General features: G+C 38.9%; 1 protein-coding gene across 9 annotated transcripts in view; it reads left to right on the forward strand.

Annotated features, from left to right (window-relative positions):
- Positions 1 to 24,785, forward strand: part of GRIA4 (glutamate ionotropic receptor AMPA type subunit 4) — a 219,350-nt gene that overhangs the window by 176,040 nt on the left and 18,525 nt on the right. For all 9 annotated transcript variants that reach the window (XR_003573074.1, XM_027900190.1, XM_027900122.1 and 6 more), the window contains exon 13: positions 573 to 820. Coding sequence is in view for 8 of the 9 variants with exons in the window: in XM_027900190.1 (XP_027755991.1) it covers positions 573 to 820 (248 nt within the window). In the remaining variant the exon portion in view is untranslated. The remainder of the gene's footprint in view (positions 1 to 572; positions 821 to 24,785) is intronic.

Genomic DNA, 24,785 nt, shown 5'->3' on the forward strand with positions numbered 1-24,785 from the left:
TCCACTTCCTTTAATAGCATATTTGGTCCAATTTGCTGTTTCCACCTATTATTGTGAACCGTGTCTTCAAATATAGTGAAACCTTTCTGAATGGAAATCAAATTAATTCTGAACTCTGAATTATGAAAGCAGAAATGTTACTTAAACTATTGTGGGTTTAATGGTGAGAGAATGCTTGAAGATTCAGCTCAGTATTTATGGGGAGATTATTTTACTGTTTCTCTTTACCATACAGGCTTATTGTGGATATCTATTTCATATGTAGTTCCCTAAAACACACATTACAATACTCTGACTGTGTGTGTCTTTATCTAACAGTAAATTCAGCTTTGCAGGGTTTTTTTGACTGCTAGAGGCTAGCTGAACTTAAAAATAACATCTGACATTAGATTATTGATACTGTTATTTCTTGTTTCTTTTAAAATAATCATGGAATTTAAATAAAATCCTTGGCCAAGATTTCCCCAATCTCAGTTGTCTGAAAAATTAAATATGATTGATTTTATTTGAACAGTGCCATTTTGAAACGTTGCAACGTTCTTCTGTTCTAACTTCTTTTTGATTTTCTCCAGAGATCAAAAATAGCAGTGTATGAAAAGATGTGGACCTACATGAAATCAGCTGAGCCATCAGTGTTCACTAGGACTACTGCAGAGGGAGTAGCTCGTGTCCGCAAATCCAAGGGCAAGTTTGCCTTCCTGCTGGAGTCCACCATGAATGAATACATTGAGCAACGAAAGCCATGTGACACCATGAAAGTGGGAGGAAATCTGGATTCGAAAGGCTACGGCGTAGCCACACCGAAGGGTTCTCCATTAAGGTGGGTGGAATAGTATAACAATATAAAATGTGTTGTTATAGTATTCCACCTTCCCTGATGTCCCTGATATAGCTCTTTTTGTTTTATGTGTGAACATGGTATGTTATTTTTCTTTTCTTCCATTTCACTTTTTTTTTGATCAACAAAGGTAACCATTTTTAATTGCAATATGGATTTAGCAGCTCTAGTTGGCATACCTTTCAAGGCCATATAAAAACCAAACTGGTTGAACACTAGCTACCTGAAGTCAGCCTCGATAGAATTAACATCAGTTATCCTATTTCATCAGCTTTTTTCACCAAATTCAACGCTTTATAACAGTATTATGCCCACATTATCTGCATCAGTATCTGCATCAATAATATGGCTACATTTTATGTTTTGTTTATTGATCCTGGCTGCTAATTTCTGAGTAAGAAGCTGCTTGTAACATTTTGTTTTCAAATGTCCTCATTTGGAGGCAATTAGTCCTTCATTAAAGTAACTTCTTTAAAGTTCTTTTTGTTAAAGCACCTTCTTATTTAGAAAAAAAACAAAGTTTGTGTTTCTAGCATTATGCATTTCAGTACTGCCTTCAAACTCACCAGTATTTTCTTTATCATGGTATCAGATGCATTCAGTCAAGTAGGAGAGGTTTTGATTTAGAGGTAGAATATAGTTTGTTTTTCATTCAGATTGTTGGGGGACACAAGTCAAGGTACTAGCTCTGTGTTAAAATTGGCAGTTTACCATTCTGATGTCTTTAAGGCAAACGAAACTTGCCTTTTTCCTCTGGTAGATTTGCCAATTTTCTTCAAAGCAAAAGAATAACTAGCAGATCAAGGGAGTGTGGACTCTGACAGGTGCATGTGGGTGGGGGAAAGGGAATGGCCTGTGGAAGCAGTCAACAGCCCACTTCTCACATTTGTGCTCATGATAAGGGATTACGGTGTGAAATAGATTCACAAAAGGGAGGAATTAGGTTTAAGGGAGGAGTTGCAAATGCAGATGAAGCCCTAGCTAAGAAGCTATCTGTCTGCATCTGTGACTGCAGAGGAGACATCACCACCACTATGCAGATAACTAGACTCACTCATAACTCATCAGTTTGACTTGCACACAATACACAAACCTCAATAGCTTTAACTGTATTACAGGGTTGGTAATAGGAGTATCATCAGAATCATTTACATCCACAACAAAGGAAGATTTGTATGTGCAGGGGAAAATCAGGCCAGTTATTTCAGTGATTGAATATGAATTTTTGGTCCTTAACACTCAGTACACCTTAGATTTAAAAACTGCCATCTTCACTGCTGAATGAAGTAGTAAGAGAACATAAGAAGGTGAGAGAGGGAAGATGACAACAATAAAAATATTTAGAAAAGGATGTCCAGAACTTACGGAGTTGTTAAAGGCAGAAGGCAGTGATAATAGGAGAGGCTGACCTGTTATCTGGGTATATTTTCAAAGCACTTGGTTTTGGGTTTTTTTTTATATTTCTGATAGTTTACTATCTCCTTCTCAGTGTTTCAGGCAACATAGAAGTGGTAGGCAGCACTGCAGTTTAGTAGAACTACTTCCCTCCAGTAAGGAAATGCCCATTGCTGACAGTCATGCTTTACTGTGCCAAAGCTAGAGCAGACTTTTTAAGAGTCACTGTGGCTGCTTTCATATATGTCTTAGCAGTGGACTGTTTGCTTTAAGCATGTCTTATGCTGTTCTTTAGGCCCTGTTCCTTTTTCTACAGTGTTCAATACCAATGACAAGAGACAGCCTGTTAAAATGAGCACTGGTAACCAGTGGAAGTTGATTTATGTCAAATTTAGGCTTATTTCAGGTTTGTTTAGTTGGCTAGATAAAACTATATAGAAGTAATGGGGATGAGGCATAAAGCAGTTAGAAGAGGACCTAGCAGGACTAATTAATTAGAACAGAGAGGAAGAGCACAACCATGATTTTAAGTATCCGGTGTGAAATTCTGGTTCCATCCCATCTAAAGACCAAGCTCCCAGATGTTTCAGTGAGGCCACAGTTTGGTCTAACTGGGGGTCAGCAGTTATCATGAGGGTGATGTGATCAAAAGCATGTAGTTTTTCAAATCCTAGCTTCAAATGTGGTTCAAAAAGGAGAATGTGGGAAATCCTACCCAAAATTGAAATCCTACCCAACTGAAAATTGGACCAAATCTTCTTTCAAGCTGTCTCGACTGGCTGTCCATGTCCATATCCATGCCTTTCCTGAGCCTTTCTTTTACATGTGCTAAGCTGCTTGTTCTCCTGCTGCACCCCATTCCCTCTCCAGCCCCAGTGACAAACCAGCAGTGCTGCTTACCAACTAAAAACATTAAGCAACACACTTAATGTTCTGGATAAAAATAGTGAACAAGCAATACCTCACACTCATACCACCTCTTCCATGTATGTGTATAGAGACTAGCACTTGCTGAGGAGGGGAAAAGCTTCCTCCCCCTGTGCTTTTGAACAGAAAAGAGCTGTAAATTTTAACTGCATGTTTCAGTATTTTCTGAAATGTTTAAATTTAAGAATATGCTCCTTTTGGTATTTTGACTGTGTTCCACATGGTAGTGTTTCTGTCACTGATCAGATGACTTATGTAACTGCTGTCTGCACAGATAATTGCAAATATTGAACATGCAGTTTGAAATCCATGAAGGGCAGGCTAGCTAAGCTCATTATATAAATTAGTCAAAAGGCATAATTTGCTATGGGAGTTGTAAATTCTATGTTTTATTTAATAATCATAATTTCCTGTTTGAGTAACATGTAGACCACAAATTGCTTGATGTAGTTCACAAATTATTGCAAGTAGCATATAAATGCTAAACATTCACAATCTATTCTTGGTCTGTTCAGGACTAGAGAAAAATAACAGTTTTTCCAAATGAATTATTCATATTGAATTATTCACTAAACTGTTTGAACACCTATTTCATTAGAAGTATTTTAGTCTTAGTCCTCCTCCTACTTTAAGTGATTATAAATCAGGAGCTTTTTCCCTGAAAATGTAGTAACAGCTGAATAAAACTCATGTGAGTGGAGAACCAGACCATGTATTTTCACGGATCTAATGGACAGAAAGTGGGGTGATTCTTTCTGTAGCATAGGATTAGGGATGGTTCCTGCCATTACATCACTGGGCTCATGTTCATTACAGAACACATACCCATCACTTTGCTCATGCAGATGAAATCCACCTGTCAGAGCGATCCAAGGACTGGTCTCTCTGTCGCTCATGACCATAACACATGAGCAGGGTCGTGGATTTTAATTTGAAACTCTTCCTTACTGGGTTCCATGCTACACACCTGCAGTGTTCAACCAGTACCTATTGGCTAATTGAAATGATTTATTCTCAGTGCTGGTGCAGTATTAGGATTCGTGCATATCACTGGATGGAGGAGAATGGGAAATGCCTGATGTGTGTTTCCTTTATGCCCACCAGGCAGTACCACATCACACATCATGTGTGTCTCCTTCCTTCCTTCCTTTCAGTGATATTCATTTCTATATAATGTAAAAGACTGATGTGTTTGAGAAAGAATTTGTGATTGAGGACAAAGGCTCTCATCACAAAAAAGACTGAGTTTCTTTCAACTGTTCTAACTGTTTCCTCCTCTTACAACGGTAGGTATCATTCCAAAGCTACTGTGTAGTATTCAGTGTGAATTAATGAGTTTTTTTCTTCAAGGGTGGTGTTTTCAAAGGTAGTTAAGAGAGTGCTGCTTGTCTGCTTAGCAAGACCTGCCTTTGTAAATGTTGTTATTAGAAGATGTTCTCATGGCCAGACTTCTGGCCATTTTGGATCACCCCTGGGTCATCTGCCTTGCCACTTGCAGTAATCTGTGTTTCTAGAGAGTGACACCTGGAGATCTTGTACTACACAAATCCTGTGCCTTGCATGCCTCTGCTTTTCTGTTTTAAATATGTAGGCATCATAAACAAGTTTGAATAGTGAAGAACACGAAAAAGTTTTCCACTCTAAGAGGTAATGGAAAAGGAATTAAGGGCAATGTTGCCTTAAAGGTACACTAAAAAGTTCTTCAACTTTTTGTACCTTGAAGCTGTTTGATGTAAAGATGAATGACAGGTTGGGCTAAAAAGTGAGGAGCTGTCTTTTTTTCTGTTACTGTTTTGATATTTGGCTGCCCTGTTTCACAGCCAACAGTATGCAGCATGGATGAGTGAAACCTCCACAGAATGTGTCTGTTGAGACACTTTGAGCCCAGACAGATAAGAATGGCAGTATTAGATCTAGACAAATAATTAAAAAAAACTATTGTGAGTAGATGCATCAATGTGTTTCAGAAATTGGTGGTGTTTGTTCACCAACCTCATGAAATCCAGAGCACTGTTAAACTCCTGCTATTGGAACTACAGTTAATGTTTTTATATATATGAATCTGGGGTTCTATATTCCATTCAATTCTCTATTGCTTTTATGTAGTAAAGGAGTAACTCCAGTTTGACTTTAGGAGAAATTTTTTATGTTCTGGAGGGGCAAGCAAAAAGGTCCACCTGGTCATATCCACCGGGTTTTTGGAGTGTGACAACTGGTGACATGAACTGACTCTACATTGCCTGAGGTGCTGGTTCTTTATCCACTCTATACTGTGTTTAACGTAAAGTGAGCAGTGTGGGCTACAGCTTTCTGATCATATAACCTCTATAACCTAGCATCTTGGTCTCAGTGACTTCATCTAGTCCTTTTTTTCCTGAGGTAAATCTCTGGAATTTCCATTCTTTCATTGCTTCATTTCAATGTGGTACTACAACTGGCAGTGTTACTTTTGCTTTTCACAGATATATCCAGTATGGATCCATAGAAATGTAGAGTGGAAAGAAAACTTATTTCAGCAATGCATGCTCTTACCTAGGATGGGATATTCCTTCTTTTGTTTGTTTGTTTGGAAGTTATGTTCCCTATTCTTTTCTTCACTGATCTGAAACAAGCTTGGGACAATAGCAATAAATCTGATAGTGTAGTTTCTTCCAGTGGGACAGTTAGACTTTTTATCAGATGTTTTCCTTGATGTTTTTGGAGACCAGAATATAAGGAGCTTATTGTGGAAGGAATTCCCAGATCACCATTCACTGACAAAGCTGTTTATTGTGAATTTAATATATTATTCTGAAATAACACCCTGGTTCTCATTTTACCGTGGATTATTAGATCAGTGAGCTGGTAATTTACACCAAACTCTGTTGGAAAACAATCAAAGTCATTACACAGTAGTCATCTATAAGGATAGATAAAAATCTTTCCCCCAAAACTTCTTGCATGCTCTGGTCTCTTATGCTTTCTGTAAAACTGGATTTGTGTGTACAAAAGAATAGGTATGATATTCACAGATTGCCTCTAAGTAAAACTAGGAAAAAATGTTTGAGCTGACCATCCAATTTTTTTGGAGTCAACATTTATTTACTACAGAGTACTCCTTCCACTGTTGTTTTTCAGTGGTTTTGTACTGCAGAAATCCATGAATCTTCACAAAAATAGCTTCCTTTTACAAGCTATGTTGTATCATAAAGGAAGAATTTTCCTGACCACCCTTCAGTGTACCCTGTATTCTTCAGTTTTCAAAGGTCTTCATAGATTTTTTTATTTTTTTAACCGGTATTGTTGATGCATCTATCCTAGTTTGTTGTGTTTCTATGTATCTGGCCTGCGTTCTTCACTCAATTGTATGTTCCTGTTTCTAGAAAGGTACAGAAATAGGCAAAGGTAACATATCCTTAGGTCATCACGATAAGGTGTATGGCTCGTGATTTTGAGCATTGTTCTGGCAATTCAGAGAAAAATGGGTATTTCCTCTGCTGGTTAGCTGTCCTCTGGTTGGCAACACTGGTGTCCAGACACCTCCCCAGATCATTCTGAAGACAAGCAACCTTCACAGTGAGGAGAGATGCAGAGGAAGCAGGTTTGATTTCTTCATGTTTCTCTTCTCCTGCCAGAATAGCTGGTCTTACCCTTAGTCAGTGTTTTATCCGCAGAGGCAATCATTTCAGCAAAGCACCTAGAAGCTACAAGCTGGTGTTATTTATGTATGATGTAGAGAAGATATAGAGATAACTGGTGAATAATAGAGGTTTGACAACTTAAATGAGTGATGTGAAATTACTGAGTTTGACTTTTACTCTTTCGAACCAAGGGCCACCGGAGGAAAAAAAAAGTCCCTGCATACTTATGAGGTGTTCTGTTGATATTTAAAAGAACAGGATTTGAGTCAGCTTACCAAGATTTTACAAGGTCATTTCTTTCTGTGATACAAAATTATTTGAAAACTAGAATGAACTAGAATGGGATCTGTAACATTTTATACATATGTAAACATTATCCTTTTTGACTGATGGTGTAGATCATACTGTATGACTTTGCATAATATTTTTCCCTTCACTGTAGGCATAACAAGGCTTGAATTACCACCTCATTACCATTCAGTGTCAAAGCTTATAGCTGAGATTTTTCTCAAACAGGTCAGATCCTTCAGAGCTTGTTGGGTTTTCTATCAACTAAAAATAACATTTACTAGGTAAAAAGGCAGAGAGGGGGTCACTGCTTAGCAAGGAGTATAAAGGTCAGGAGTCAAAAGAAGATCAGTGAAGAGAGAGCCTGATAATGAATGTTAGCAAGTTGTTCTTTCAGCTGAGCCTGGGAGGCATACTTAGTTTCTGTTACGTTGATTATTTCTGTCTAAAAACAGAGTATCTATTTTAAAAGTAAAAATAAAGCTTCGAGAACAGAGATTAGAATCGGAACGTACTCTTTTCCCCATGACAGCTATTGGATTAATTTCATAATTTTCAATCATGATAAGGGTATTTCACATGAAAAAAAAAAGTCTAGTGGAAAAAGAAGAAAATTTGATGATGGCTAATGAGATCCATTGCAGGATGTGGAAGCAAATGTATTTAGGTAAAATCTTCTACTTGAAATGGTTTTGCCCTTTCTTGAAAATTTTACATATAGAGGAAGGAAATTGTAGGATTTAAGTCACCAAGTTGCAGTGAAGAGCACTGCTGTTCAGATAATTTCTGATATTTGTATCTTTGGAAAAAAACAACTCATTAGTGTCCATGATGCTGCACTTGCTGAATTTTCTCTGGCCTGAGGGGGAAAAAAGATCACTATGTCTTTCACGTACTTCAAAGAGCCATCTCTGACCTGCCTTGCCTCACAGAGCCTATTTCTGTCTTGCCACTAGCAGGAAGCTTTCACCCTCAGACTTCAGGGGTGATTCATAATTGAACAAAGCTCACTGTGGATCGGAGAAAGCAAAAGCCATAGGAACTTGTTCTACTGCTTCTTCTGTTTTCCTACACTACAAATGACACTAGAAGCAACTGATGGAAGGCAAAGCTCTTCCAAGAAGATCAGCTCCCATTTTGGTCACACAGTCACATTCTAGTGCCTTTCTGCTAATATCATCCTGCTCCTTGGTCCAGGCAAGGTCCTGAGATTTTAAAATAGTTTTGAAATGAGGTGTCTCCAAGCAGGAGGAAACAACAGTAAACTATTGCATAGAATAACAGTTTTTAATCTAAATATTTCAATGGCAATGGGTATTTTGTAATTAGTAGTATAATCAGTATAAAAGGTTAAGTATAAAAGTATTTTAAGAAAAGTATGAAACCATTCTGTTTTTTCAGCTTTATTTTGGGCCACTCTGTGGTAGTCAGCACCAGGACAAGTTGAATAATAGGCTTGTTTTCCACAATCAGAAAGAAATCAAGGCATAAAAAAATTACAGTTCTTCTTTTTCTGTTTCAGAAATATTTGAATGCAAACAGGATAGGAGCTTCACAATATTAAAACTATCCAAATGAAATTTGTCAGGCTGTTCAATTCCCTGACAAGTAAAAAGGGGCATATGTTTAAGTATAACCAACGAATTTCCCTCAAACTATCAGCAAAAGCCAGAATATCTCAAAAGTAGTGATACCATCGCTGTGCATACATCTTACTGATTTTCTGGACATTTGCCGATGTTTGATAAGCATTAATCCCCAACATATGCCAGTGGGATACAAAAAGGTAATGGTTGTTTCCAATCTATAGATCCTCTGAGAAACAAACACCACTTCTTGGCGCTTCAGAAATAATTTTCTCCTACCCTTTTCTCTGCCGTTTCCCCAATCCCTTGTAAAGCATCTCAGCAGAGGGCAAGATGCAGCCCTTTATATCTTAACAATGAAGCTTGTTATTATTTCTCTGTTTTCTTTTCATTACAACTCTCTGGCTGTTTAGGAGTCAATTCTCAGGAAACTGCCCTTTGAAGTTGATGGTACAGTTCCTGAGAAGTAAAAGGCCTATCCCACTAAGATAATAATTGTTCAGGTAAATTGTAGGTAGACTAAAGCAAGGGAGCAGGCCACTGAAAGGTATCTCAGCAACTCATAACAATACCTCTCTGTGGAAATGACATTTGGGGAACAAATAGCATCTGAAAAACAGTTTGCAATAAATCTGTGTGGTAGCTGCAAACTGCCCACTTCCAACTGACAGTAAGTACTAGATGGACTCCAAGAGATAAAATGGCCATTTAGTGTTTAGGCAGCCTTGATTCTTGTGAGAAATCCAAAACCAAAAAGTAGGGAGAAAAGTTTTTGTTTTCTTTCTTGCAGTTTCTTTGAGCTAAGAACAGTGTTTCAGACTGGCACACTATGTGAGAGAGTAGGCATTATGGACTGAACATCCCAGAACAAAAGATGAAAAGATGTTGACAGCATAAGACAAGATTTGGAAGTTTTAATATAAAATTTAAACTTCTGTGTGTCTTGGCAAAACAACTATAAAATACAGCTGTTTCCCACCATCAAAATGTTCTCGAGGTGCTCAGGTTCCAGATAAAAATGGCCATATGTGCATCTCACTTAACAGTATGAGTTTAAAGTATTGTTTGATAAAATGGTGACTTGTGATTGATCACTAATTATTCCTCCTAACTGGTCCGCTTTGTATGTGGTAGGAGGTAGAGTCAAAACTAATGCTCTTAAATATCTCTAGATATCCTTAGCTGAGATCTCTTTATTTTTATAATTCAATGTCTTACTTCCCTTTTCACATTTAATTCTCACTCAGCGACTTGGTAGGAATAGGAAGCAAAGGAAGGCAGGCAGAAAATGGGTGTAAGACGCTGAATATGAATAATAGCTCCTATTTAAACTATATCTTTTACCAACTCACATGATGCTGAACAACGGTGTGTGCTCTTTTTTCAAGTGAGACTCTCTTTTAACAGTTGTTGGCAGGATTGGCAGTTTTCTGTCAAAGTTTGGCTATGATTTTTCCAGCAGTTTTTTATAGCCAAAAGTCAACTGTATGAAAGTTATCCAAGCCTGACCTGGTACAGAGACCTGTTTTATTGTTATACTCCAGTTATTTGTTTCTGCTCTAAAAGAACACGTAAAAATAATAATCTGCCTCCAGCACACAAAGAAAATAGAGCTTTTTTATTATTTTTTCCCCCACACATGGGCAAAAGTAGTATGTGTGCACAAGAAGACCCAGATCCCTTGCATCTTCCATTACTAGCAGCAGGGCTGAATGAGGCCTGCCAGGTGAGAGCAGACCCAACATCTGGTAGCCCATCTGTTACCTCCAGAATAGGTTTTCTCTGTATATAATTACACATCAGTCTCTTTCCAATCTGTTGCTTATATGGTTCGATTAAGTGCAGCCCAGATTTGTAATTGTGTCTTTAGAGAGGCTTTTACATTTAGAATTAGATCTTTGGCTTCCTTGGTATGGATGCAGGCATCTGATTTTGAACACAGTAGCATTTTATGCTGTGTCATTTGTGTGATTCAGATCTATTTTGGATCTTAAAGCTCTTGAACCTACAGAAAAATTCATGGGACCTAGGTTTTCTCCTAGAGAATATCTCAACCTTCTCTAGATAACCCAAATCATTTACATTTCATGTGCCTAAATGCAAACATTATAGGCAATTTTTTTAGATTTTTACATTTTCAACCAAAATTTTGAATTTTTAAGTTTCCACAAAAGCCTTTTTCTGCTTGCAATGCAAAACATAAAGAGCCAGGTTTTAGTATGATACTCATTTCCTTATTGGTTTAAATAAAAAGATAATGCCCTGTGTGCAAAGCTGGGACTACCAACCCACATTCCAATGCTCTGCACTTACTAAGATCCATCTCCTCGAGTTTTAACTGGTATATGATACTATTTTATTATATTCTATACCCGCTAATGATATTTTTTCCTTTAAAACCACATGAACACGTGGCAATTAATTGTGATTTTGCAGAGTTTAAATAATGTGAATTCAGGCTATTAAAGTGTAGTTGAAAGTGAACAGAAAGTCATCACAGTTTCTTGAGGATTTTGGAATTTTTCCTAATCCCGTTAAGGAAGCAAGATGCTATTTTTGGAATCTCTTTTAGATAGTGGGCAATTATCCAAGTCAGTTTCCAATTAGAGTGCTTTTAGTTCATTCAATTTGTAGGCCACTAGAGAAGATATTGTGGTATCAGATAAAATAATTGCAAACATCCTGACTATATCTAGAGGACTGCATCCTGTGTTTTTTTGGCCTCCTCATTTAAGAAAAACATCAATAAATTGAACCAATTTCATGGAAGATGATCAAGATGGAACTGGATATGGAGCTGCTCTGGTGAGAAGAAGCTGGGGGATCTGGGCCTGTTCAGCCTGGAGCAGAGATGGCTTTGGGGGTCGTAACAACAGCCCACAGTTTCTATGGGGGAAGTCTTCAAGCAGATGGAGCCATACCCTTCACAGCAGCGTAGGGAAGGAAGGTAAGTGACAACAGGCATAAAATGAAATGGGAGAAGTTCAGACTGGATATAAGGTGGAACTGTTTCCCCTGACTGCCTGAGGACAGTGTGACAGTGACACTATCTGCCCAGACAGGTTGTGCTGGCTTCTTCCTTGGAAGTTTACAAACCGTGACTGGTTGAAGCCCTGAGCAGCTTGGTCTGACCTCAGGACTGACCCTTTGTGAGCAGGAGATTGGACCAGAGGTGCTTTCCAGACCACACTGTGTTATGATCCTTTTTTTACAATTATAGATATGAGAAGGATATCTTCAGCCATCACATTCAATCTGCTGGAGCTACAGGACAATTTGGAAAGTTGTAGTAGTTTATGAAGAGTGATGTTTATGTTTTCTGCATGGTAGAAGGTCTTCTCCCCAGCTAGTACAAAAGCTGCTCCTGACCTGGCTTTCCTACTTTAGTTATGATTTCTGTGAACTAAAAGTCAAGCAGATTGAATAAAATTCTCATTTGAATAAAATTCTCATACTGGAAAACAAAAAGAGAGTGAAGTATCCGAACTCAGTGAAGTAAGTGATCATGCTTCATACCTCTTCTTTGCCAGGGCTTAACTTCCTGAGCAGCTTTATATAACTTCTGAGCATGGTCCTCTGTGGAACTCCAGAGTAGGGTCAAAATATGGAAGAATTTGTTTGTTATAGCAGTTAAGGCACTCAGGTTGGCTGTCTCCCACTTTTAGCAGGAAAAATTAGGAATATCTTGCGGTCAAAGACTGAGCTGAGGAAATATGCACAGAAGTTTAAACTTAGCTCATCTCTAAGGAAGTGCTTGCCATTGAGAGACCAGAAGGATAAATTGTTTATTAACAGTTGCCTGAAAAGACACAAAGATTTCTGAGAAACAATGCAGTGTGGTTGGCTGAAGTCATGTCATACTTGTAAGCATAATTATGATCCTGCCCAGATTTCCTGGGAGTCTTGGAGGAGATCAGTTCACCTTCTCAGGTGACCTCAGGTGAACTCTCACTTCAAGGTTCACCTTTGCAAATCAAAGGTAATGACCATTGCCTGTCAGCTTCAGAGGAATAGTGAAGATTAATAGTGTAGTGGTTTTGAGCTGTGAATATCTGAAGTCCATTCCTACTTTAGGTGTTTGTATTATTATTTCAAATCCATGGCGGTGTGTACCTCTGGGCAAACACCATGGTAGATTTCTCAGTGTCTTTGGTCAAAGAAACTGTTTTGGAGAGAAAACAATACAGAAATTGTAACTTTGACTCATGACTCGTTAAACAGTCTGTGGTCTATGACGACATGTTGTTTTGTGTTCCCTTTAGAAAGCAGTGGCAGAAATCTCCATCACCAGTGGACCCTACTCCGTCTGGCCTTTTTTATTAAAAATGGCATGTGGGCATGTGTCCAGGACAACAGCAATTACATTATTTGTGTCTCCATACCCACTGTGGAGATCTAGTAGTACTTTCTCTACCTTGTTTTCTTTGTAGCCTTGTATTTGAAACGTGAGTATTACTGTATTGCCATGGCTGTGCTTGGTCCAACTGGTCTGAGAGCTCCTATATTTGCATTTCACAAAATGGTTTATGTTGGAAGGGATCTTAAAGATTATCTAGTTCCAAACCCCCTGCCACAGGCAGGGACATCTTTTACTAGACCAGGTGGTCTACTGGATGAGAATGAGTAGGGCATAGTTAAGTTCTGGCAGAACCATTGTATCAAACTGACTGTGGCCTTTACTTCCCCACCACAAGCTGCAGTGTAGGGACACAGAGCTGTACAGAAGGGAACGTGCTTCCATGCTGCGGGAAGGTGGAGAGTTTGCTGCTGTGTGCATGGCTGTACCGATGGTGGCAACATTATATAGCTGGTTGCCAGAGGGATTAGATTGCCCTTGTGATCATTTCACCTGATCTTGGGCTGATGTTCAGCTGGCTTCAGGGCATTTTAATTATCAGAACACTGACTATTGGACCGACCATCTCATCTGGTTGCTGGCACTGTTTATGTTTGTCTAAGCATATCAGATATTCCTCATTAACTTCTGCAATAATATTCAGACAGAAGGTCCTAGGAACTTTTCCAGCTAATCCCCATTTTGGCTGCTGACCAAATAAGGCTTTATATGGCACAACTGTAATTGCTTCATTTGTATGGTATTGATCTACCATTAGGCAAAACACAAGCCAGCATTTCAGTAAGCCACAAGTTATGCGGTGCTCTTTATTGTTGCATTGCAGTTGCAGCTACAGTTCCCACCTGGGAAATGGCTCCCCTGTTTTTTTTCTTTCAGTCTCTGATTTTAATTAAAGTAATGAACTTCAAAGTGCTTGCATCATAGTTAGACCAAAGCTTAAGAAACCATCTCTTAGCTGGAATCTTTCCATTTATTGCCTTCCTTATAGTTCTTCTTTATGAAAAACATCTGTATGGAGTCAAAAAGAAGCATGTATATGATGTTACAGAAATCTCTCATGCCTCTTCTCAGTGTAAGTTTAGATCTAATAATAGTATGTCAGCTGTGGAGATCTTGTAAATTAGTGATTTGTTTCTGGCAACCATAAAAATCAAGCATCCGTCTTGATTTCTGTGTTGCCAATAGTTTTTGACATAGTGGCCACATTTCGTTAATAGCTTTGTGGACGTTGCTGTCAGTGGATGAATAACCTCAGAAGGAAACAGCAGTGTTTCCCTACAGTTTTCTCATGTGGAGTTCCTTTCCTTACTAGGAAAAAATTAATGGATAAGCAAACTGCTTGTATTACAGCCCTTTCAACACTGTACAGAATGCTGATGGTATTTTGCTTTGCAGTTTCTCCGTGCTTTGTTCTCATTAGGGTGAGACTAGGATTTGGTGGCTGAAAAGTCTAACCAGACAGGCAAAAGATTGGTGCTCATTAGAAACAGAACCTAAGATAGTGGATTTGTCTTCAAAATAAAAATACAGACAATAATAGAACTGTAGAGTCATAGAATAGCTTGGGGGAAAGGGACCTTTAAGGGTCATCTAGTCCAACCCTCCTGCAATGTGCAGGAACTGAGCAGGTTGCTCATAGCTCAGTCCAACCTGACCTGGAGTGTTCCCAGGGATGAGGGCACCTCTGTGGACAACCTGTTCAATGTTCCACCATCATCATTGAAAGATATTTATTCCTTGTGCCTAGTCTAAGTCTACCTTCTTCTAGTCTAAATCTGCCCTCCTTTAATTAAAAAACACTACTCCTTGTCTGGTTGCAACAGCCCCTACTGAAAACCTTTGCCACCACGTTTCTTATTAGCATCCTTTAAGTATTGAAAGGCCTCAGTAAGGTCTCCCTGGAGCCTAGTCTTCTCCAAGCCAAACAACTCCAACCGACTCTCTCAGCCAGTCCTCATGGGGGAGCAGATCCATCCCTCTGAACATTTTTCTGGCCCCCCTCTGGAAATGTTCCAGCAGGTCCCTCCGATACTGAAGGCCCCACAACTAGATGCAGTACTCACAGAAGCAGAGTAGAGGGGCAGAATCACCTTCTTTGACCTACTGACCATCTTTTTTTTTTTTTGTGAATTCAACTGAATTTGGCTACTCCATGAATTCCTGGGAACAGCAATAGTATTAATTTTCTTTTTCCAAATGCAACTGCTGGGAAGATGGCAGAAGTTTGGTTTTTCTCTCACTGTACTTGCCATAGATAACTCATTCACCCTGAAAGTGGATAAATGCAATTTCTTTTGTATGACCCTTCTCTGAAAAAATTTCAGAAATATTAGCTAGGATAGAGGACTTCCATCACCTTTTATGGAGCATCGTAAGCTGACAGTTGAGGTAGTTTATGTAAAAGGCTTTCAGAGATGCTCAGTTGAGTGCCTTTACTTGTAGAAGTCACTCCATTGTGACTCCTGATGTTTTTCTGCCATTTCTGAATCTTAAACTGACATCTTGCACTAATCAGTTGCTGTTGTGAGATCCTGATCCTTGCAAGAAGGAAAATACAGCAACAAATCATAAGTAATAGAAAATAGAAGATCATGTCAAATATAGCTCCACTTACCTGTATTATCATCATATGTTCATAAAGGTGACATTCAGCCAGACATAAATGAAACATGGAAGAAGTCTGATAGGGAAATCTCTTCAAATATTGCCAAATTTGAAGCAGGTTCAAAAAATGCCAGGTATGTTCAATATTGCATTAAAATTATGGGTTTATTATTATGCCCTGCTACCCACTGAATAGAGCATACATTTATATAGCACATTGAGATATATGGCTGCGTAGGAACCAGAAAACCTAATTTTTACAGTTAGTCCAACAGGACATTTTATTTTACATGATTTGTAGTGAGATTCAGCAATGAGTTCTCTCTGCTTTTGGAGGTCACAGTAACATTTCTTCTGGGATGGGTGATTCAGCCTAGGGCTGGGTCTTCATGTGGATGAAAGCTGTGAAATGCTCAGTCAAATGTACAATATTTCTGCCACTGCTGGGACATGTTGAATGGGGTGAAAAATTAGAAGCTGCTGAAACAGCTGCCACCTGCTTTGTGCTGGAAGATTTTGATGTAGTAAAACCTTCCTCTGTGTAGGGTGGCCAGAGTCTGTGATCTCAATAGGCTGTCTTGTAATCCATCAGAGATGTCAAATGGATTGAGATAAATATAAAGAAGGAACAACTTTTTAACTTACAAGGAACCACACCATATTTCTATTCAGTAAGCACTGAATTACATTCAAAAAAGATTAATTTTCTTAGCCTCATTCTGGGTGGAAATAGCCATTTTGTGGCATTCAGAATCATAAATTTAAAATGCCTTACAAATATGGTTAAGATACCATGTAAAGGAAAATTTAAATCTACTGACCAAGATCAGTAACGGTGAATAATGTTTTCAGTGCTGTTAAGCCACTGGTTTGAAAAACAATTAGATAATTTGTGCAGCATTTGGCTCTTTCTTGTGGATGGAGTGGCATAAGGAGTTTCAACAGCATGTGCCTGGGTAACATAGCATAATGTCATTTCAAGAGGCTTGCACTAATGCAGTCTAGGTAGGAGAAGAGAGGGACAGCATGAGACATGATAGATCTTCACTGCAGTAGCCCTCACCTCAAGCTGCTACTCCCTCATCCAACATGGATGGAACCTCTGCCTGGCACTGAACCACATGCTGTGCTTTGCCGTGAAACCCCTACATGTCTGTGCCAATGCTGCCATTTTCTTTCAGCTGGGTGCCCCTAAACTTAGGAATTACTGCAGAAGCAGGTGAAACAGCATCCAAACACCCTGCTGCAATGAAACTGTGAGTCAAGATCTGCTTCACCTAAGGTGTAAAAAGCAAAAGGCTTTATGCCAGCCATGCCAGGGGTGAATGTTACCCCATCTGAAAGCATTAAATATTTATAATATATATATTATAAAATATATATTATATTGTAAAAATATATAATTTAGTTATATATTATATATTTGAAGATTATCATTTTACACATTACAAATTTTAAAATATTAGGGTACGTGTTTCCCGCAATATCAAATGTATAAAAGCCACAAAGGTGGCTTTTATAGGATTCCTGATTTTTCTGAGGTGAGAGAACATTCTGAGGCAGTTGGCAGTGGGCCAAGCTTGAGAGCAATTCCTGCAGTGTGGAGAAAGCATTACATTGGTGGTCAGACACTTTTGAAAAATCCCACTCAAACAAAGGATTTGCTGAGGGTGGAGAGGCACTGGCACAGGTTGCCTGGCATTGTTGTGGATGGCCCATCCCTGAAAGTGTTCAAGTCCAGGCTGGATGGAGCTTTAATCAAAGTGGTCTAATGGAAGGTATCCCTGCCTGGGGGCATGGGGGTCGAAAACAGATGATCTTTAAGGTCCCTTCCAACCCAAACCATTCTATGATTCTACGATTTTAAGCTTTTAAAACATGTATTCTGAATTGCAGGTGTTGGACTGCAGCAGTCTGTTCACATAAGCCTGCTTATGCTGGAACCAGCAAGAACAGTTTTGCTTTGATAAAAAAATATTGTACTGCTTGATGAGATCAGGATTAGGTAGTTGTTCGCAAAAATTAAAATAGCTCAGAGTTGGGAGAAACAAGCATTTCTGATGCTACTAAAGGCTACCTACTGAACCAATATGAACAGTTACTCTAGGGACAATTTTATGTGTTTTTTATTTACAGCAAAGATATGTATAAAACAGAGAAACAAGCTGAGTTGCATTCCCAGGTCAACTGCTGTTGTTTTTGCACAAGCAAAATATATATTTAATTGCTTGCACCAAGTAGTGTTTGCGTACTGTAATTGGAATATCTTGCTGCAAAACAGCATTCAATATATATAAATATTTTAAACTACAGTCATCAGACCTCTAGCTGGTGTAAATTGTCAGAACCTCTTTGAATTCAAAGTAGCTACGGCAATTTTTAGCAGCAGTGGGTCTCCCATTAATTGGAACTCCTGCTGATCCTCAAGGTGTCAGTTTGGCTCATATTTGTTTACAAAGCTCAGCTCAAGTAACTAAACTGTATACTTAGGATATACATAGAAGCTGTAAATACTCACTGCCCCTGGAAATTAAGCATCTTATTTGGATGGTTAAATGAAGAGCACTCTACTCACTTTAGTTAGCCACAAATAAAAAGTATTTGAGCACTGCCTTAATTTTCCCATATCTAAATAAAAATTCTTGTAAAAATACTTTATTCTTATTGTTTGCATAATATTTCAATATATTGTTCTGTAGGAGATGTTTTGAATGCAATTGTCCAGGGATTCTTCAAATAATGTTTTTAAATGGTATCAGTTTCTAATGTAGCACACAACCTGCCCAGAGCTTTTTTGCAGTACTTTGGCTTTGTACAGGCCAGTGAGTTCCTCAGGGGTATGTGAATTTTGCACGATGAAATTCAAGAGGCATCCACTGTCCTCACTGTCCTGGTGGTCCTCAGCTGGGCCTGAACATTCTGCTGAGATGGCTGATCAGACCCTTTCTTTGATAAGCATGAATAGAGGAATGGAAGAGCTTAGCAGGAAGGCCTGAGAGACCCATTACTAGTAGTTCTTTACTTATTTATTTATAAATGCTGGACAAGCTACAAGAGCTAGTTCCAAGGACACTCTGTCAGCTACATGTGAAAATGTTTAGATATGTGCTTTGCTTTAGTATTTGAATAAAGTTTTTTTCATACAAGTAACATTACAGCATGCAAACCTTTATAGATCCCAGTATAAATATTATCCCTGTAAGTTCTTGAAAGTGTTTAAAAAAACATGATTTCAAAGTTGGCCCATTTTCATGGAAGTTTAGGTTATTTTTCTTGTGAAAATGCTCTTGCTTTAGCTCTCTTTAAAATATTTAGATTATTGATCCTTCAAGCCTTCTGAGTATACAGTGATGTAAGCTTTGGCTACATCTTCCTTGTTAACAGAGTGCTTGTTTCACTCCTGATTTATTAAACATATTCAGCCAGTGCCATGCAGCTTTACACTTAATTTCTCTTGATGAATTGTCGAACACCCTTAAACTGCACTACATTTGTGTCATGTTACAATCTGTCATCAGCGCTTTTCAAAACAAGGATAAAATAAACAGCTCAGGAGATGGGCAGCATTTAATTTTTTGCTTGGTAAGGTTGCATTTTAATCTTTCCCATTAAAAATCATTTGACTGGATGATATGTACAAGCTGTAAAAATGCACCCGCTTGTGTTTCTCTAAGTGCATTTGAGATAGATCCTCAGCTGCATCCAGAAAGCTCTAGGCTGAGGGGTCAAGAGGAGGTCCCTGGCAGCTGTGGACCCTCTTCCCAAGCCACCTGGTCTGGATACAGATTAGATCATGACAGAATAACTGCAGTTCACATCACTGAAATAAGGGCACTGAACTTGGCTTCAGCAAGCTCTCTCTGCCTTGTCCTGAGGGAGGATGCCCTCCAGTCTGCACAAGGAATGCCCAGGAGCTGGTCTGCATGATGACTGCATCAACAGGTAGCTGCAGGGAGAGACATACAAAGTGCAAGGAAGAAAATAGCTTTGAGTTGCTTGACACTCATCATCAGTTGCCAGCACTGGCTGCCATCACTGGCAGTGGTATTATGGTCTTGGGAAAGCTTGTTCCTTCAATGAACTTCTGCCAAGGCGCCACCACATCTGTGGCTTTACTTGCCATTGTGCTGTAGTTTACTGATCCCTGCTTCTTTCCAGGCATTAGTTATATAGGAGTATATATACAACAAACTTATATGACAATTTAATCATGTATTTTACCATAATGGAAGGGAAATCTCTGTATTTTCCCAGTTAGTCCATACCTCGCATATGTATGGACCACCTAAGGACCTTTGTTCATTCATCATTCAGGTAGTCTTTGAAGTTTGTTGCACATTCAGAGAACTTGAGGTTAACCAGAGATAGCATTCCTCTACACCATGTGACTTGTAAGTGACTGAGCAATTTCTGAGGCTTTGAAATCCCTTGTGGCAAGAATTTGTGAAAAGTCTTTTAGAGGGTTGGGGTCTCTGCTCTTCTTTTGCCTCAACAGCTGGGGCAGTGGCACCAGTGGTTCTAGGGCGATGGGCTGTGCAGTATGGCTTCAGCTTAAACAAAGGTCTCTCTGTGTATGTAGAGTCTCATTAGTGAGTAGTGTTATTTTTGCACATCTTGCTCATTCATTATTGGAAGTTAACAACATTCCCAACACTAAGCAGTGAAACAACAGTGCCACCATCTGTAAAGATAACAGCAGAATTGTACTAAGAGTCTGCCCAGGATGTAAGAAAGTATTTTTGCTATCTAACACTGCCAGTTACTCAGAATTTATGAGACTAAGTTCAGGAAAGGGATTCAGGAAAATGTCAAAACTGTTTAAATAGCTAAGACATTTAAGTTTTCATGGCAAAACTCTACCGGCTACCTAAAATAATGTTATTAAATGCTTACTTACAGCAGAGATTCTGCCTTTGTTGTAATGAGTACTTAGAGACCTGTCTGTGTTTTATACCATTTAGCATTCAAAAACAGATATTCTGAGACCTTAATTCATGGAGAAGGTCTCCTTCACTATGTAAAGACTCAGGCCAAGGCTGAGTCTTTGGAATTGCGTTTGGGGATGGTGCTGAATGGTGCAGACGGGAGGTGCTTTACACCCATCCTGTGAACCACTGTGCAACCAGAGATTAAAAAAGCAGCTGTGGCTGACACTCTGGATACATATTCAAGTCTAATCAGGCTGGAGAGAGCCTTTTCTGTCTGTTGTGTGTGTTCAAGCTCTGGGCATTAGGCTGTTGAAAACAGGCTTAACTTACTGTGCAGAATGCACTTCATGTTTTAGTTTCTGGTTTCTAAGGAATGCGGAGTTGCTGTGCTGAAATAGGTGCTGAAAGTGTTGCAATAGGCAAAATCTGATGCCCCTTTTCATGATGTTCCACTATGGTGTCTCAGATTTCCAGCAGTACTCTTGATGTTGGCTGCAGTGGTCCCTAGTCTGGACTTCTGTCTTACTCCCTCGTGGTGCAGGGACCTTTGTGTGTCTCTATCAGCCTTGGAAATGCCCCTTCTGTGGTTGAGCATGCACATAGGCTGAGCATCACAGTGTTGCCATAGCATTCAATCATTTGTTGCATACCTTCCTCTCTGCTTCCAATGGACTGAAGTCCAGCAGATGGGTCAACTGTTAACCACTGCTATGACCCAGACTCAATGGAAGTCAAAACAGACCTCTCTGCCAGCTTCCCTGGACTTTGGACGAGTACGCTGCTGCAGTTCTTTAGGGTAACCAATGAGGTATCCCTATTGGGATCACTGATGTTACTTTGCAATGGACTGGGCAGTCACACTGTCATCTGTCTGTGCAGTTTTATCTTTTGACAACTGTGGAAGGCGTATTCACAACTGGCACAAGTAGGCTTTTAAAAAAAAAAAAAAAAAAAGGAAGTGATACCACTTAATATTTTAAACTGCTTACTACTATTTATTTATGGGGAGATGGACAGTAATTTTAAATAATAATTATTTAATTCTCATCATTTTTTTCATACTGTAATTCTAAAGGCAGCCTATAAATAACTGGATCCATACGTTGAAATCACTGTCCATGCACCCAAGTACATGTGAAGTGAGATATCATGTAACACAAGGGATGCGGTTTTGTCTGAACTGGCTTGACTTACATACAAGGACTACGTTTTCTTCTGAGTAATGGAAAAGGCAGGACTGTGCAGTAACACCAAGGATTAAGAGTCAAATATTAAAGCACTTGCCTGTTTTTTACTGTTAAACCCTTAATCTTGCAAATACTTCAGTTTCTTTATTGAGGAACACATTGTTCTTCAGTGGGAGTTTTGACTAAGTGTGGTATTGAGTCTAATTTTTAAAATGAAAAAAAGTATCTGTCACGGATGCTCAAGTTTCAAAATGCCTTCTCTGTGACGAAATAATGCATTTTCTAGGATGAGTATGGGTGATCTAGCATGGCTCTGAGGTCTTGGTATATCATTTTCAATGCAGTCATCAATGCACATTTTAGGCTCTCAGTTATAATGTATCTGTGGGAAATATAGCAGTGTTGAGCAAAGGTTCTATGTTTTGCTGACCAGAAGGAAATTACTGATTTCCAAACGTGGAGGTGGACCTGGATAACAAGGAACAGAGAAAGCAGTGTGAAACTAACCTGGTTTTACATGGCCTACTAGACATGATAAGGACAATAATGTGTTATTTATAAACAATACAGTTTAATTTCGGAGCGATGATTGCAGCTTAAATCCACATTTACTTCTTCATCCTTTTTATTTTCATTTCTCTATTGTGCTGTGAAACTGTCTGTGGATATGGCTAATAACCCAGCTAAATAACCCTCTCATGAATGGGTTTCATTTACTTATTTATTACTCTAGGATTACTATCAACCAGCTGCAGCTTCTCTAAATGACTGTGGGAAAATTTTCCTTGATAATCTTTAATGCTTTGAAAGATAAAATTCAACATTTGGCAAGTGACAAAGCTCTTTCCCTTCAACATTAAAATTAAACATGAAAATGTTTATATTAGTTGTCAAAAAACTCCCACCTAGTTGTTTTTAATTCATCTCAGAATATCCGGATGAAGAGCCTAAGTAAACATTAACTTGGAAAACTTGAAAAAAAGTTGTAAATTACCGGGTACCATCTTCACCCAAGATAAGATAAAGATTGAAAAGAAAGACCTAAGGATTTTAGCATAAGGACTTTGTCTAATTTGGTGAGCTTTAATGTTCACACTTGAGAAACTACAGCTTAGAGGAAATAGTATGAAGATGCTTTTACAGATAGACAGATTGAGAGGGCTTCCCATCTACTTTAAAATCAGACTGAGATCGAGGGGTTTGTTGAATTGAGAGTTAGTGATATTCCTTGAGACACATTTCATTTTTCATGGGAGTGATCACTCCTGCCTGCATCTGTAACACTGTCAAAGCAGCTGTTTATGTTATTGCCACCCAGTGTGACAATTTGACATAGCAGCACTAAATTAGACCTTGGTTTGGATCCTGTTGAAGGGAGAAGGAGTTTTGACATTGACTTTGTAGACAGCAGGCTTAGATACGTATCTAAGCCATTTTCAAAATAAGTAATGTTGCTCATCATCCAAGAAATAGTGTTTCTAGGATCATCTTTCATCTATAGCTCAGTTCCAATGTCCTTACAAAGATAAAATTTAAGTTTAGCTCTTTGGAATTCTGTCTGTTAAATGGCAAGGCTGACCACACAGTTACCTTTCTGAATAGGACAAACAGACCGAAAGCACAGGCTTTGTAATTAAAAGCTGAGTATGAGAAATCTGTTGTAAATATGACTGGTTGAAAAGCAATTGCTTCCAAGAACAAAAGGGACAAATTAACAATTTCATTCCAGTTTTGCAATTGCTTCTCTCCCTCTGGAGTGTGAACCATAATTAGAGCACTTATACCAAATCACATTTTTCAGCCTGGCTGCTAAATTCCCTTTAAAGATTTATCCGCAAAGAGCAGTCTGTTGTCACTCCCACTATAGCCTACAGTTCTCATTTTCACTTTCAGGGACAGACAAGCAATTACTTTATCTGTATGAAAAATCTCTTATAAACCTAACTACACTGAAGCTAGGTAAAGTCAGATCTACATACAAGCAGTTTCCAAACTTCGTGATCAGCCAGCAAAGATCTGTCTTGCTTCCAGCAGGAGCTATATAAAAAAACTGTTACCAGAAGGCAGTCCTGAAGCTGACATTTGTCCAACAGATGAGCCAAGGTAGTAAGGAACACTCCATAAGCTGTGAAGTACCATTGTCTGTACCTGTCTTCCAGGAAGACATCTCACCTAATAAGTGAGAGAAAAATTTCCCTTCTAAGTCCAGAAGGGACTCGCAGGGACCAAAGTCCAGCCATCTCTAGAGAGGGTGCATCATGATCCCCATTGTCTTCTGGTGCCATAGGATCTGATGGAGCCCTGCCACTAGAGGATCTCTCTTTTCAGCCCTTCTCCAGGTGCTTTGAAGGTGTTGCATCCTCTCAGTGTTGTTGAGGTGATGATGCCACTGACATAGTTCTTGTAAAATCCCACTCAGTACTGATGGACAGATCTTGACGGCATTAAACAAATTGAGAGAAAAACTCCATCTTTCTCAACCACGTAACATCCCCAAAGAGCAGTAGTTAAGCTGCTGACACCTCACAGATACTTTGGATATGCCTTGGTGCCACTGCTTCATGTGCCTCTGCAGATGCACAAGTGAGCCTGGGCAGACACGCATCAGAAAGAGTGTACATGTCTGATAGGCGTCAATACACTAGGGACCTCTGGACATAAAAAATAGGAAGATAAAAGTTTATTATTATGAATTATGAATAAATATTGATGTAGTTGTGTATGTGATACATGACTGTTGGGGGTCTTAGTAATACAAATAGGAAGTTGTACACTTAAACAAGGGCAAAGTTTTGTCCAGAGGTGATGAAGGCCGCATAAATACCTTGTCAGATTAGTTGTCAACTGATTTGAAAATGTTACATAGTGACTATAGTTCCTATAGTAAATCCAGATGCCTTACATTTGGGTTTGTATGGTGATCTATATTGTCTACCCCCTGCCATCCGGTCAGAATGCTCTCTAGACACCTAAAGGAAAACCTCTGAGCATGCACAGAAGCAGCTGCATCCTAGGACCAGCTGTGTCCTATTTCTTACACGAGTTTCAGACCACT

This window comes from Empidonax traillii, unplaced genomic scaffold (assembly GCF_003031625.1).
Source record: "Empidonax traillii isolate 1590-97213 ecotype Southwest subspecies unplaced genomic scaffold, ASM303162v1 scaffold21:size2437335, whole genome shotgun sequence".
Lineage (NCBI taxonomy): Eukaryota > Metazoa > Chordata > Aves > Passeriformes > Tyrannidae > Empidonax > Empidonax traillii.